General features: G+C 45.2%; 1 protein-coding gene across 2 annotated transcripts; it reads left to right on the top strand.

The window, feature by feature from the left end:
• Positions 1 to 5,298: 5,298 nt before the first annotated feature.
• Positions 5,299 to 14,268, top strand: LOC144151650 (putative U3 small nucleolar RNA-associated protein 11). Of its 2 annotated transcripts, none has more exons than XM_077682764.1 (8): positions 5,299 to 5,497; positions 5,599 to 5,660; positions 5,755 to 5,857; positions 5,933 to 6,046; positions 6,147 to 6,240; positions 10,440 to 10,567; positions 13,635 to 13,745; positions 14,123 to 14,268. In XM_077682764.1, exons 1-8 carry the CDS (start codon positions 5,438 to 5,440, stop codon positions 14,210 to 14,212), a joined length of 762 nt encoding a protein of 253 aa, XP_077538890.1. In that variant the 5' UTR covers positions 5,299 to 5,437; the 3' UTR covers positions 14,213 to 14,268. The 2 variants fall into 2 exon arrangements, with proteins under 2 accessions (XP_077538890.1, XP_077538889.1); XM_077682763.1 differs by having other exon boundaries at positions 5,300 to 5,497; positions 10,440 to 10,571; positions 13,639 to 13,745.
• Positions 14,269 to 14,504: the final 236 nt, after the last annotated feature.

Below are 14,504 nucleotides of genomic sequence, written 5' to 3'. Positions count from 1 at the left end.
ACACTCCAGAGTATCCCTGTCTAATACCCCTGTCACACGGGCACTTTCAATCGCGATTGAGTCGATCCGGATCGAGGTCAATCCGGATCGGGCCTCTGCTACACGGCAGTTTCAATCGCGATCGAGCTCGATCCCGCTCGAACTCAATCCCGGTTTCTCAAGCGCGATCGAGGCTTCCAAGCGCGATCGAACGAAAGCGGCGATACTCTCGTCCCCGCTGAGTAATGGCACAGAATGTGACAACTTCAACTAACGCCACAAATTGTGTCAAATAACTTGACCCAAATAAGCGCGAGGTAATATTTACATAGTTACGTATACCTACGACCGCGCGAAGTTACCAGACGCCGGCCGCAAGTACATTGTTAGCGCCATCTGGCGTACAGAAGTGCAACCGGTGCAACTTCTCGATCGCGATTGAAACGGGCCGTGTAGCAGCTGCAGTACGTCGAGCGCGCTCGAAAACTCGATCGCGATTCACTTCAATCGCGATTGAAAGTGCCCGTGTGACAGGGGTATAAGAGACTCTGGGCTATCTGACGTCATTCGATCCCTCCCACCCTCCCGCGCACATCTCATTTGCTGCCCCTTCCTCCCCCCATGTCTTCCCTACCCTCTGATACATGCGCCCAGACCACAACGTTGAACGTCGGGCGCACGCCCGATGTTTGAACGCCAAACCATTGCTTCTAACGCCAAACCATTGCTTCTATCGCTTGATGTAACTGGCTCCTCGCCACAAAATTTGTGAGCTGCAAGCTGTGCGCTATTTTAAACAGCTTCTTCACACGCAAGCCTATTACTCACAGCACGCCCTGTGCTTTTTTCTCGTTCCTGAAGTGTAGAGCGACATCCACTTCGCTGAACACCTGCACTCCGTTGCTCAACTTGTGCCAAAGCTTGGCTTTGCCAAAGTTCTGTTGCAGAAAACTCCCTTACTTTTTGTACCGCTTGCTGTCTCTTGATGTCTCTTGATGTCTGAATCGAAGGGGCAAGATGTCACGTGCATGTTTTTTCCTGGTGTGGCGATGCCATCACTTCTTTTTTCTTTTTACCTGTATACAAATGCATGTCCGATGACAGCAAGAAAGTGGAGAGCATGTGCAGAATTTATGGTAGGCCGTGTGTTCTTTTATTGGATTTTGTATTACACATGACCGCAGTCAAAAGCGCTCCTGGGTGTTTTTGTTTCACTTTTTTGGCCCTTAAGAGAGTGGTTGGGGGAGGGGAGAGGGCGTTTTTTCGGTATTAATAATCAGGGTGTCGAACCGGAACTGGAACCGAACCGAAAACCGGAACCGAACCTGAATTTTTACCCGGAACCGCAACCGAATCAAACCCGCATTTTTTTCGCCATTTTGGAACTGAACCCGAACCGGGACTAATCGCAGGAACCGTTCCGAACCGGTTCCGGGGCTGCAAAGATGTAATTTCTAGATTTTGATTATGGTGCTATATAACGCGTCTGATGGTATTTTTACCACTCGCTCGACAGCACCACCAAATATTATGCATAGTCTGTAGTTTCACAACCCATCAGAATCTCTTCTTCTTATTACCCTCAATTCAAGACAAAGTTGTCCGTATAAACTATAAGTTTGCGTTAGATACTTCCCATGTGTCCCGGTTTTATTTTGCATTGAGAATAAGGTAACTTTGGATATAAATCCAGGAGGCAACATATCATGGCTTATTATTTATGGCCCCTACGTGCATGTTGTTTAATATTGTGTAAAGTTTTCAGTGTGTGGTTAATTTGATTGCATCCCTGCCCCCTTGTGAAGGCCTTCGGGGGCATCATCAACAATAAATTCTTATCTTCCACTTATTCTAGTTTGAATAGGCAGTTATATACAAACAGTAGTGAGATGCGTAAACACTCGCAGTCTTCAACGTCACCGGAACTTCTTCTTGTATGGTGACATTGTGTCCAGTGATGCTTAAGGAAAAAAATTCCCATTTCTAGGTTCAGAAATTTCCTTCTTTTAGCACATTTCCCCACAGTTTTCTCAAGAATTCCTCCAAATTTGCTTGCATTCTCTTTTTGCAGCTGATAGATCTTTACGTGGATTCCTGTTCGGATTTGGGCGTTAGCCAGCGCCACCTATGTCTACTTTACGCAGCCTTCCGGACGCCGACGCCGTTAAGAGAATCAGAGTTTCAGCCTAAACTAAATTACACTACATCTGCCGCTTAGCAGCATTTGGCTACGCATTTCAAGTTTTGCAACAACATTTAGTGCCAACATTTTGTAACAACAAGACACATTGTTGGGCTATTGAGGCTTTTTATTGACTTAGATTCAGTACTACGCCGACGTGGTACCCTATAAAATCAACTGTGCATTCTGTGTGTGAAGAGCGATATGTTTCGGCGTAACTTTGAAGCTCTTGAAGCAAATCCCTTTGGGGCTAAATCTAGGGGGCACTACCATAGTGTATTTCAGAGTCGGGTCATTCCATGCCAAACGTCCCAGCCATCACGGATTTGCTCAGTAAAAATTGTGGGTCATCCTCGCATGGCCGAGCCACAATGCTCCCTGAAAGTGTTTTTGTGCAAAAAAGAAATTGTTCTTTTTCTAGCGGCCCTTTTACCTCCAGGATTTATAACAAACTTACGTCTGTGAAAAAATTCATGAAAAAGTAACTTCTCTTACAATAGCCACCATTTTTTGTGAACATCATGTTGAGGCCCTGGGCTTCTCTATGGCGCATTTTTAAAATATTTTTTTTTCCTTTTTGTTCTGTGATTACGTTATTCAGAAAATACACCATGTCGAGCATTTTCAAACATATTTAGCAAATACGAGCACATTCTCTCAGCCAATGAAGCATTTTTACATGTATCTCAGCATTGTGGAAAATTGGTAAAAACTATATTTACATTGAAAAAGGTGAAATGTGCGAGAAAACGTTTCTCAAACTTGGAAAAATCTCCTTTCTGGCCCATATTCACCTTGAAATTGCGCGTTGTTGTGCTCGTAGCAAAAATATCAAATACAAGCCACTCACTAGTACAAATGATCGCAGTTTATTTCAGAAAGTTTAATCGGAACAGTTTTTGTTTTAGCAGAGAAAAAAATTTTTCAATTTGTACAGTGACACTACTTCACCCCGTTGTTCCACAGAGCGTCTTCTCTGCACGGCATGCGTCTGCCTGCATGAAAGAGGCGCGAGTCAGCGGGTTCGCGCTACAAGAATACCTTTCGTCGCAATGGTATTTGTAGCGTCAGTGCCGGAAAGAGGAATAATTCGCGTGTTAGTGGGAAAAGTACAACGTGGAGCTATCGGTGGTGCGCCTATTCCATGACTACGGGTAACTCAACGGCTGGACACCAGATGTGCATTTTAAGCATCTGGTTGTGTAATTTCCGCTAACGCATACAAAAAAAAAATCCGTTTAACTCGATGACTCCACCGCTGTTTATTTCGTAATTCGTACTGACACAAAATTTTGAAGGCGAGATAACTTCGGAGATAGATTGGTGGGAACACATATACATCATCTGCAGAATATCAGCGGCGAATACAGCCTAGAACATATTTAAAATCAATTTTAAAGTGTGCGAAACGCAACCGAGCAGCCAGCAGAGGACCACGCGCAATCGACATCCCGATGATATTGTGTAAATAAACAACATCCAAACACGTCACGAGTTTGTGTTTGCCGCTTCCGCACTGCCGGCGTTTTTCGCCGGCTCGCCCGGCTCGCCGCTCTAATCGGAGGGCCAGAGGGCGGAGCTTCTGCTCTCGAGAATGAACGACCCGATCGTTGGCGGCGGAGGCGCCGTGATTTCGTCAGCTAATCGGGCAGCTGGCCGCGACCAAAGTTCTACAGCGATTCCAGGCACTCTGTTTCTATTACTGTTTATTACCATTGGATGCGAAAACGCGCCGGAGGCACGAAAAGCCCACTGAGTTAGCCGCACGGTCGCTGTGCAGGCGGCGGCCACGGCCGCGATGTGGCCCAGGCCGGCGCAGGTAGCTCGAGTGATAGCTTGTTACCGCTGCACGAAATTGTCCCCAAGTCCCGACCATGGTGGCTTACATGAGAAAGGAGTTAATGATGCGATGGCGGGTTGCATTAAAATTGTCATCTGCACCGCTTACGAGAGCGGCACTCGAATATCCGCTGCAGTGCTAAGCCGAACACATCTGTAGGCGGACCTGTAGGCAGACCGGCCGGCTGCTCCCAGCGCGCGTCTTGCCACCCACCGTCTCGAGCGTCGCGCGTCGTTCTTTAGCCGCGGTAGCATTTGCACTCGCAGCGCCTGCGTCGCATCCACGGTCGCTTTTTAATTAAGCGCCTCACGAGATCAGTACGTGAGGGCTCTGTGATATCCCTCCGACGGTCACGTGGTCAGCTTTGTTCACACAAAATCCACAAAATCCATCGTTTCGCGGCACTCGCTGAAACCGAAACTGCGACTGGCCGCATTGAAAATGCCTCTAATTAAACAACCGTCGCACGCTGAAGCAAATGAGGTTTCTACAGGTTATAAGTAGGTCACTAGCTACTTATCGCAACAAAAAAAAACAAGATGCAAAATTTGTGTGTCAGTGCCCCTTTAAAAGATACCACGTATAAAATACCCTGCTTCTTTAATTGCACGTCCATATCCAGCCTGCCGTTGAGTTACCCGGTGTACCGGGTAACTCAACGGCACCGGGTAGGTGTACCGGGTACCACACCGGTCCCTGTGTGGTACCCGGTACACCTGCGCATGCGCACAACTAGTTTTTCCACCTACCGGGTACCCCCGGGACCGGTTCTTCGCTCAGCTGTAACTAAATCGATCTGTGTACCGTGCGTACCGTGTGTGAATACTATGCGTACAGGGACCCGGCTGGACATGCGCGCATTCGTTCCAGTCGGGTGGCTCAGTTCAGGTGCCGTGGGCTGCACCTCTGAAATGAATGGCGCACCTCCTGAACTGGTTCACGCAACCACAGAGAACTTTAGGAGCAGTAGGAGTGTGCGAACGTTCGAAACTTTCGAAAATTTAAGCGAATAATGCAAAAATTCGATTCGGCTTCGAATTGAATGGCACTGCTAAAAAATTTCCAATACTCGAAATATTTCGAGGTTTGAAAACACGCGCCGGCGTTCTCCGCTCGCGGCGAACGCAGGAGCGGTTCACTCAAAAAAAAAATTGACGGAGTCATTTTTATAGTAATTTTTTAAAATTCTACATTTACAGCTAGGAATAGTTTTTTATTGATGATTTTATAACAAAGTATTGCCATCTGTATGGTCCTCTATTCTTTATGGTTTCGGCGTTTCGGTCATCATCACCGGTTAAAATGGCTGCCCCCAGTCGTGTTAACGTGTGAACTGCTTAGAGCTGATTTTTGTCGCTTTCTTGCAAGTTGCAGTATTTTGGCGCATCACTGACTTGCAACGAGGTGTTAGGCTCGTGTAGTCACGTTTAGCGAAAATGTCTTCATTCGCGAAAGCTGCGAAGGCAAGCCAGAGGATACACAAGGAAAGACAACAGGTAAGAGGTGTTCGTCAGTGTCTCTCATTTCTTGTCGCACTCATGAGAACACGTGCCGTTGGGATTGACACTTTGCTGATATCATTTCTTACTGCTTTCAGCCTGACTCGAGGCGTCATTTGGGTGTCCTCGAGAAAAAAAAGGATTATAAGCTAAGAGCAAGGTAAGCTGTCGATGTCGGGCAAGATGTCAGTGTTTTGTTCGTAACCCCCTGTTTCGCTTCAACTTGGACGTATTTTCTTTCCATTTGCTGTTAGGGATTTCCAAAACAAGCAGCTTCGACTCAAGCGATTGCGTCAGCGAGCGCTCACACGAAACCCAGATGAGTTCTACTTTCACATGGTGAACTCCAAGCTGGATGTAAGTTCCGAGTCTCCGGGTTGTTTGTCCAATTGTGATGGCCGACGGGCTTGAAGTCATCTGCAAACTTTTCAGGGAGGAGAGCATTACGACAAAGTGAAAGGCGAGGAGTTCACGCCGGCCCAGCTGAAACTTATGCAAACTCAAGACCTAAATTACGTCACCACGAAACGTGTAACAGAATCAAAGGTTTGTAAATTGTTCTCCGTGCTGCAAAGTGTTTTCGAATTCACCGTTGCTCTAGACGTGGCTTCAATCGGCCTGCGTTGCCTGCCCTTTCTGATTCTAGAAAATCGATCGTCTCCGAGCGAACCTGCATCTCCTTGGCGATGACAGTGGACCCGTGAATACCCACACATTTTTCGTCGACTCTAAGGAAGAAGGTATTTCAGAACTGTTTTCTTCTTCTGTTTCACCTTCGCGCGTGGTCAAAGCGATTCGCGGGCTTCGAAGCGAAGTGGGCTGCTGACGTGAGTGCACCTTCACTCTAGAGCATTGGCATGACGCAAAGAAAAAGCAGTGACAAATGTTCTTTTCAGACACAGAAGTACCTTTTGCTATGACTTACGGCTTTTCAGCTAGGTCCTCACGCTCAAGTTATAAAGTTTTCTACCTAACTACTGTGCTTCAGAACAGTGTGGTGAGGCTTTTTCAAGTATTACTTCGAGGCCAAATTGTTGGCTGTGAACGAAGCTCCCTTGTCAGAGCTTGTTTCATTGACATTCAGTCTTTAATGCACACTGTGAACCAACCCTCTCACAGTTTACAGAAGCCAGTGCATAAAAAAAGGTAAAATGCCACCCTAAGGCTCCTGCTAGACGCATCAACGCTTTGCATTGTGTATGCTGAGTCACTCACTGCTGTCTGCTAGATGACACGTCCTTTAACTTTGCCACAGAGCCCATTACACAGTCAAACCCGGTTGTAACGAACCCGGATAAAGTGAATTATGCTATTTATTGAACAAAAACAAATCAGCTACAAAAATACATGCTAAACATTTTCCTCACACCAAAGTTCACATCTGATATATCGAACTCGGCGCTCCTAGAACTGCCACCGAAATGCATGGTCTCGGAGTGGTGATCGAGATGTTGATTGGCTGTGATTGAGATAATAAACCCGGCATGGAGCAAAGTGACACCCGACATTTTCCATAACTGCTTCCAACATGCGGGTCTAGTGACGGCAGCATCGGCAAACTGAGGGAAGATCTCAACATTGTTCCCGATGCTGTGCCATAAGCAGTGTCCGTCGAGGATTTCCTGAGGGTCGACGATGGCGTTGCCGTCACTGTGAGCCCTTCGAACGCAGGCACCGTCACCGATTTCATGGCAGCTAGTGCTGCTGAAAGAAGGATGTCACCTGTGAAAGCAGTCCGACACTTATTGAAGTGCTTTCGGCAGTCCATGTGCTCCGCAGATATTGCTTCGATATTGAAGGTCACAGACTCCAACTGGTGCACACGACGTTTCGTGTAACGAATGCTGTGCTAGTTGACGCCGCGAAAACGAAAAGGAAAACAAAATTCACCACCGCTTTTTTGCAAAGTAGGCAGTTAAGGCACAAAGCAGTTTTATTGCTTGCAATCATTTATAAATGGATAAATCTTTTTATAGGCTTGTACAGCTCCATTGAACTATTAGATATATAGAACTAATCGCGGTGCATATTACAGTTTGCTATTACCGGGTTTGACTATAGAGCCAGTCTCTGCAATCTCTAAAGCTGCACTTACGGGGCAGGTAATATGTGGCGTATGTTCAGTTATTGTCTGCTGCCTTTACAGCTCCATTTTTACAGAATTTGGCCCGACTGGGTTGGCAGTGAATACTTTAAAGAACTTAAGCATAGATATCAGCATATTACTTCTCCCCCCCACAACGCCTGAAGAAAATCGTGTGCGTCGCATTTTCTTCCCTCAACTCTTGGAGGCTTAAGCATAGATATCAGCATATTACTTCTCCCCCCCACAACGCCTGAAGAAAATTGTGTGCGTCGCATTTTCTTCCCTCAACTCTTGGAGGCAGAGTTGCTAAAAAATCCACAGAAGCAACTAGCAGCTTCTCGCCAGAAGCGTAGGGGGGGGGGTATAGGAATTCAGTCCCCCCTCCCCCCGAAATTTTGTCGCGCTGTCATGCATGGCAACCAGGAACCCATCCTAGGATTTTGTCTAAAACTCCTGGAATCCTGTCCGAAAAGTGCATCTACTCTCCTTTGGTGGCCGTTTCCCTCCTCGCATGCCTAACTCTTGTGCAAGGCCTTCATCAATGGGGGTCTGCTAGCTTGCGCTCTGCAACGCAACGGAGAGTCGCTGCTCAGAACAAACTATACGGGAGATTTGCGGGTGAAACCGCAGGCCTGGCTGCTTCAGTACCTCCATGCAACCACGGACCGCCGGAAACTAGTGCACTAACGACTTCGGACTTCGTCTCCCCACCCCTCCTCCTCTACATGTTGCGAATTTACTTGCAGATTTACTGCTGCAGTGCCGTTCGCGCGGAAAACGATCTATTGCCACAGCTACAAGAATTGGTAGTTTTGCCGCACGAGCGGCGCCGCAGCAGCAAATTCGCAAGTAAATTCGCACCATGTAGAACAGGCTTTCTGTATGAATGTACACCTTGTTGCCAGTGGCACTTTTGTTCCCCTGATCAAAATATTATCTTCTCGCTTTTTTCACCAAACTACATTTTGACGTATTTCTTGTGCCACTAATTTTGGTGCAATTATTTGCAGTACGAGCTGCTCCTACACAATATATTGGCATAAAAAACAGAGGTGTTAAGATTTGTCCTCAACCGTCGCATGTGTGCAAAAATGAGAAGAAGAAAAAAAGAAATTCTATGACAAAGCGACTATAAAAAAAATACAGCCCCAACCCACAAGTTGTTTGTTTTGGGCTTTTCACGTTTGTAATGTGCGCTCCTTGTTTTGTTAGTTTTAGATGAATTAGTTCTTTAGTTCCATGTTTTTTGCTTCGCTTATTGTTAAGCATATATGTTTATATTTGTTCTACATTTACATATTTCTTTAAGTGCTATTTCTTCTTATGTAGACAAAACAGAAAATTACAAGCAACGATAGCAGTTCTGCCACAATTCTCAGAACGTGCGAATAAATTGTTCCTGAAATATTTTGTTTTCCTTGTTATTGACAGTAATTAGTTATGTTTGTTCAGTTTATAATTGCCTATTTCAGGTAATAGTTGGTTATTAGTGATGTATATTATCAGTTAATATTTATGTATTTATATTCATATTTTTAATCCCTTGAAAACTCATATGGAGGAGGACAAGGGGAAATCTCAGCCCCCCCCACCCGCTGGCAACATTTATGGCTGCTTCCCTGCTTCCTACTGCTAGGTGTTTGCCTTGCATGTCAACACGGTGTTAATTGCACTGCTGCTGTCAATAGACACACTGTTACAGATGCACTGGCATTGCCTTTGCCTTTATTGTGTCCCCCCTCACTCAACCATTAATTTTTTGCCTTGTATTTGGGACAGTTGCTTAGGCACATACATTGTTTTAAATGCTACACAGAGTTATCGTGGTTGTGGCAGAAATGGCTTGATCAGTCTACCGAGGCTCGAAATTCTCTGGCGAGGTTATGAGCTGCAAAGGGCATGCTGTGTGATACGGCTCCATCGATGGGAATGGAATATACCGTATTTACTCACTTCTAAGCACCCCCTTTTTTCCAATTTCGCGATGCCCAAAGTGAGGTGGGTGCTTAGATTCGAAAAACCGAGATTACCTCTCCCCCCTCCGCCACTTTTTTCGCGGCCGTATCTCGACGAGACGGGCATGAGGAATAATGTTTTATTTGACCTTTCATCAGCCGAAAAATAGGCACAGACAGTGAACCCACCGCTTTCGTATGATACCCAGTCACCTTCACTACCATTTGAGTCCGTTGTGCCGCTGGGGCTGCCACTTTCAGTATCTCCAAGCAGGCCGTCTTCTGTTCTGTTGAAGTGGTTTGTAACTGAAAGCTTCACAAATGATTTGGCCACAATGTCAACTCGAGCCCACCTCCACCCGTCTAAAATCCACCTTGCGATGGTTGCTTATAAAAGGGGGTGCTTAGATTCGCATGCAAACGTTTTTTTCCGAATTTATCCCCGAAAGTAGGGGAGGGTGCTTAGAATAGACTAAATACGGTAATTGTAATGTCCTGCCAAAGCTCTCCATAAAGCTAGTTTGAGGGTAAACAGTGGGCGAAGCCTCAATGAAGTGCATAATGGACGTTGTCGAGCATTGTGGTGACAACTTGATGGCCAGTGCCACAGGTATTTTCAGTGCTGAGAGGCAGTGGGTGCTCTGGCTTTGCACTTTTTGGTGCCTTTTTGGCAGTCGTTTTCGTGACAGTGCCTGGTTGTTGGGCAGAGGACAGGAAATCGGGTCGTCGGTTTACTCTAGTATGGGTGCAGGGAGAGGCCTTTTGGAGAGGCCTTTGCCCTGCAGTGGGCGTAGATAGGCTGGTGATGATGATGGGTGCAGGGAACACCCTCGCCTTTTTCCACGCTGTGCAGTGCCCAGGGTCACCGTCTGAAGCTCCCTCGTTCTCTTCCCCACAGCCAGGAACTTTGACTTTGCCAAGAAGCTGGGCACCCACCCTTCCCTACTGGGCCGCGCCTTCAACCGTCCCACGCTTGAGACCCTGCACAAGGAGTCCATCGCAGACGTGCCAGAGGATGTCATCGAGGCAAGTCATACGTTATTTCTAAATGGTGCTGAAGGGCGACACTAAACAGTGTCAATGCGCTGCCCTCTTTTTGATACACTGCCTTCAATAACATTGGCAGTCATTAGTCTACTCAGAAGCTAGCCAAGTAGTAACTGCATTTATGTTTCCAACTGTGGCAATCTAAATTAGGTTCTTCATTCTGAAAAAAAAAAAAAAGTGATGGCTATAGGAAAATGTTGCTTCCTCCTTCCTTTCTCTTTGCTTATTTATTTTTTTAGCATACTTCACACTTAACATGCAATTTTGTTTTTACTCGGTTGTCAAGTACAGCTGCCGTTACTGGTATTGTGCATGTGACTGAAAGCCGAACAGCTTGTGCCCTGGCTTGTGGGTTAATGTCAATTGTCAGTGCCGGGAGGACTGTTACGCTGGCCGTCCACAACACTAGGCAAGTACTTTATGGCTGCGTTCCAATTTGTGGATAGCATGGTGGACAGCTTAGAAAGCAATCTAATTAGATGTCTAAAGCAGCAATAACTGGGACACCACCATGGACAAAATGACCGTAGCAGATGTGCTAACAAATGCAGGCTGCAGTTTTGTAAAAGACAAGTACATGATCATAATAACTATCAGGCAGTAAAAAAGTAGTCCAAAGCAGCCTCACAAAAAATATATTATGTGAGACATTTAAATAAAATAATGTTGTTTATTGCAATATTAATATGTACAAAGGTGGTGTTTGCGTTGCCTGCATCATTGTGGTCTTCAATGCTGTCTTTGCAAAGCAGTCTTTGCAGGGATTGGAACCGGGCTTAATATGGCAGAAAATCCACTAAAATGGCAGTGAATCCATCTGAAAGGAAAATCAAAATCGAAGTTTATTTCAGCATTGCTTGCAGTGTTGTGGTCTTCTTGGCAAAAACTAGTAACAGCAGCTTGACAAGGCCAGAAATGTGAAGCATTTGTTTGCGGTTTCTGGCAGCTTTCTTGGCGTCACTTTAGTAAAGCCAATTTCAGTTCCTGGTTGCTGTATCGTTGCAAAATACACACCCTTCACACGATAGCATGTGCGAAAATGACAAAATACATGTACTACTAGAACAGGTGGCACCGTTCATGCATGTTAACATTGTTTAGCAGAATAGAAACCTTGGGTACATTTGATGCAAATGCAAGCACATAGCTGAAGGCATCAGTATTATTTTAACCAATATACACATTGGACTGGTTGTTACAAAAACAAAACAAAAAAGGGCATGTAGGTTGAAAAAAGAATGCAGCTGAAAAGATATCAGCTAAAAAAGACAAAGGAAAAAACACCTCAGCGATGCCGTGTCAAAGGTGACATCGCTAATGTGTATCACATGAGCAAGTGGTCAGTGGTGCCACTGGCATTGACTGTGCTGGACAGCTTCGGAGCCATTGGAGCCTGCCTGTTTGACGCTTAGCTGTGCAATAGAGAGATATAAACGGGGGTCTGTGACATGTTGCCGGTTGCATGAGTGGCACCAATGAATGTCCCACTGACGACGTGGTCCATAGCAAAGTGGCCAATAAATGCACCCTACCATTTGCCAGTTTTGTTCTCATTTTTATTTATCGCATACTCCGGACCAAGTGTGGTCCACGCAGGAGAGGACAATCCAGTTCAAAGATCCTGTTTACATACACTGTGGCTCAAAATATACTCATATTTCACGAAAAACTATTTGTGAAAAACAAGCGACAAAAATACAGACCGAGAGCACAGATCAAGCGAGAAGAACAAGTTATGTATACAGTTTCACCTTGCCATTTCAAGCATAGGGGAATAATGGGCGAGAGCATTCCAATCAGAAACTGTTTTTGGAAACTGGTTTAGACATAAAGCTTTGGTCGGGCCTGTCCTGTAGGCCATTTTATATTTCCCTGTGTGCCCCTCCTGGCTTGGTTTGAGGTTGCCGCGGCGTACAATGAGAGTCGTAGGAATGGACTCGCACTACTCATGAAATACCCACTCGATCATCGAGCAATGCTGACAATCACTCATGGCGAGCAGGTGTATGTGGCTGAGTAAATGCATAGTTTGCGTTCTCTGAGTGATAAAATTTCGTGGGGTTTCTAAAAGAAATTCATTGATGCTCGCTGTATGTACATGGCATGTAGCGCAATATTCAAATACTAGGACTTTTGCATCGATTTTACGCATTTTTTGTAGCCCCTGCGTCTCTACCAACTATCGGTGCATCATTCCTGAGTGGGTGGCTGTTTAATTGCGAGTCCCACTGCTCTCCTTAAATCTATAGTTTTCTTGCTCTGGAAGGAAAATTCAAGTAGGATTTTCGTCTTCAGAGCAAGAAAGCTTGCTCCAAGGCAACCAGTGGACTTCACCGAAACACTATATTCCTTCTGGTTTATTCGTTATACGATAATGGAGATATGCACAGCTCGTAAACATGTTACAACATTTTGTACACTTTTTTTTTGAAATAATTTGAAAGCTAAGGAAGGGAGTGAACCTGTGGGCGGCCTTACGAAAGAACCACGGGCCATCTCCTCTAGCGTGAAACCTGGGGAGGGGCGAAGCGAGCAGTATACAAGTGTACTCTTGGCACTATGGCATATTTGCCCACGGAGATTAGAGGTACACAGCTTTGCTGTAAAAGTCTTGTACGAAGCGTTCTAGTGCAAGGCATTGGAAAACGAGTGTTTTGGTGTGTTCTTTTAGTACTCGTTGCGTTGTAGCGTGAGGCTTTAGAAAAAGTGTGTCCCGGTGTTTTAGTATGGTGACTACATGAGATGGCAACAACAAAAGACACCGACAGCCCGAGCCCCTAAAAGGCATTAATACAGCCGGCTTTGGCTCTGACACTTGAGCAACCACTCAGGCAAGATAGTTATCGCAAGGTTTTTGTAATAGTGCATGCATTTATTTTGTTCTCAAGCAGTGTATGTCAAACCGGCTTTTCTCACAAAGTTCATTTGGCTGACTGGAGCCATGCTGGTTGACTGTTCATTGCCTGTGAACAGTTGCTGCAGCTATACATGTTCGAGGGCATTGTCATGTTATTCTTTATTTTTCTTTTTTTTTTCTTTTTTCCAGGAAGCAACGCGCGAGATGAAGAGAAGCTACCGAGAGCTGACCAAGCGTTTGAAAAGACAGAGAGAGCTGGCCGTGGTTGAGCAGAAGATGAACGTGAAAAAGAAGCTGCTTGTAAGTTCAGCTGCACCTGACATTGTGCTACAATGTCTGCACCTATTTTAATTGCTCGTACGGGAAATTTTCAAATGCAGTCAGCCTCTTGGTCATTACTACTGTAACTTGATATCTGGTTAAGATTGTGGCCGTTCAGATCAGTCATAACCCTGAATTTGCACCCCTTGATTACCGATACAAGATTTGCACATTCAAAGAAATCCGAATTAAGGATTAGAAGGGGTAAGATCTGAGTGGTCATTATTGTTGAAACCTAGAGGTTGAAGTATTAAGCTACTACAAGTGAAAACCTACAGTACCAAAGCATGCTATGTGTCCTTCTAGACCTGCAGTTGTTTGTAACTCCGCTGTGGCAATGGTATTGTTATTTCCAGGACAAGAAGAACCCACCCATGAAGAAAGTGAAAGAAGGAACTAAGGATGCAGCTCCAGTGTACCTATGGAAAAAGGAAAGGAAGCGATGAGGCAGTGTATCTCTCTCCTATTGTCATTAAATAAAGCTCTTTTTTTTTTTTGCTAAGTTTAAAGATCTCTGAAATAAGGCAGAGCCAAACATAGAATCTCTCTCTGAAGGGCCTCTGGTTTTTTTAAGCAGTATTTGCCTTCGCATCCACCTGCTGGAATCTTCGTTGTGCTGCTAGAGTTGCTCAAAATTATGATTCAGAATGATGTGGCTTAGAAAAATATAACTTTCCTATTAAATTCCATAAAAGTTCATTAAAGCATGCTGCTTTAGGTGTGGGTATTTTGGTTTGT

Source organism: Haemaphysalis longicornis, unplaced genomic scaffold, assembly GCF_048455015.1.
Source record: "Haemaphysalis longicornis isolate Haplotype H1 unplaced genomic scaffold, Haemaphysalis longicornis Haplotype H1 scaffold_9, whole genome shotgun sequence".
Taxonomy (NCBI): domain Eukaryota; kingdom Metazoa; phylum Arthropoda; class Arachnida; order Ixodida; family Ixodidae; genus Haemaphysalis; species Haemaphysalis longicornis.
The sequence above is the reverse complement of the archived record's forward strand: the minus strand, read 5'-3'. Positions and strand labels throughout refer to the sequence as shown.

What these genes read in the sequence shown, in the direction of transcription:
- LOC144151650 (XM_077682764.1), top strand. Translation starts at nt 5,438, where the DNA reads ATGTCTTCATTCGCGAAAGCTGCGAAGGCAAGCCAGAGGATACACAAG. An exon ending in CGTCGACTCTAAGGAAGAAG is followed by an intron (nt 6,241 to 10,439) that starts GTATTTCAGAAC and finishes TCTTCCCCACAG; the next exon opens with CCAGGAACTTTGACTTTGCC. An exon ending in ACGTGAAAAAGAAGCTGCTT is followed by an intron (nt 13,746 to 14,122) that starts GTAAGTTCAGCT and finishes TGTTATTTCCAG; the next exon opens with GACAAGAAGAACCCACCCAT.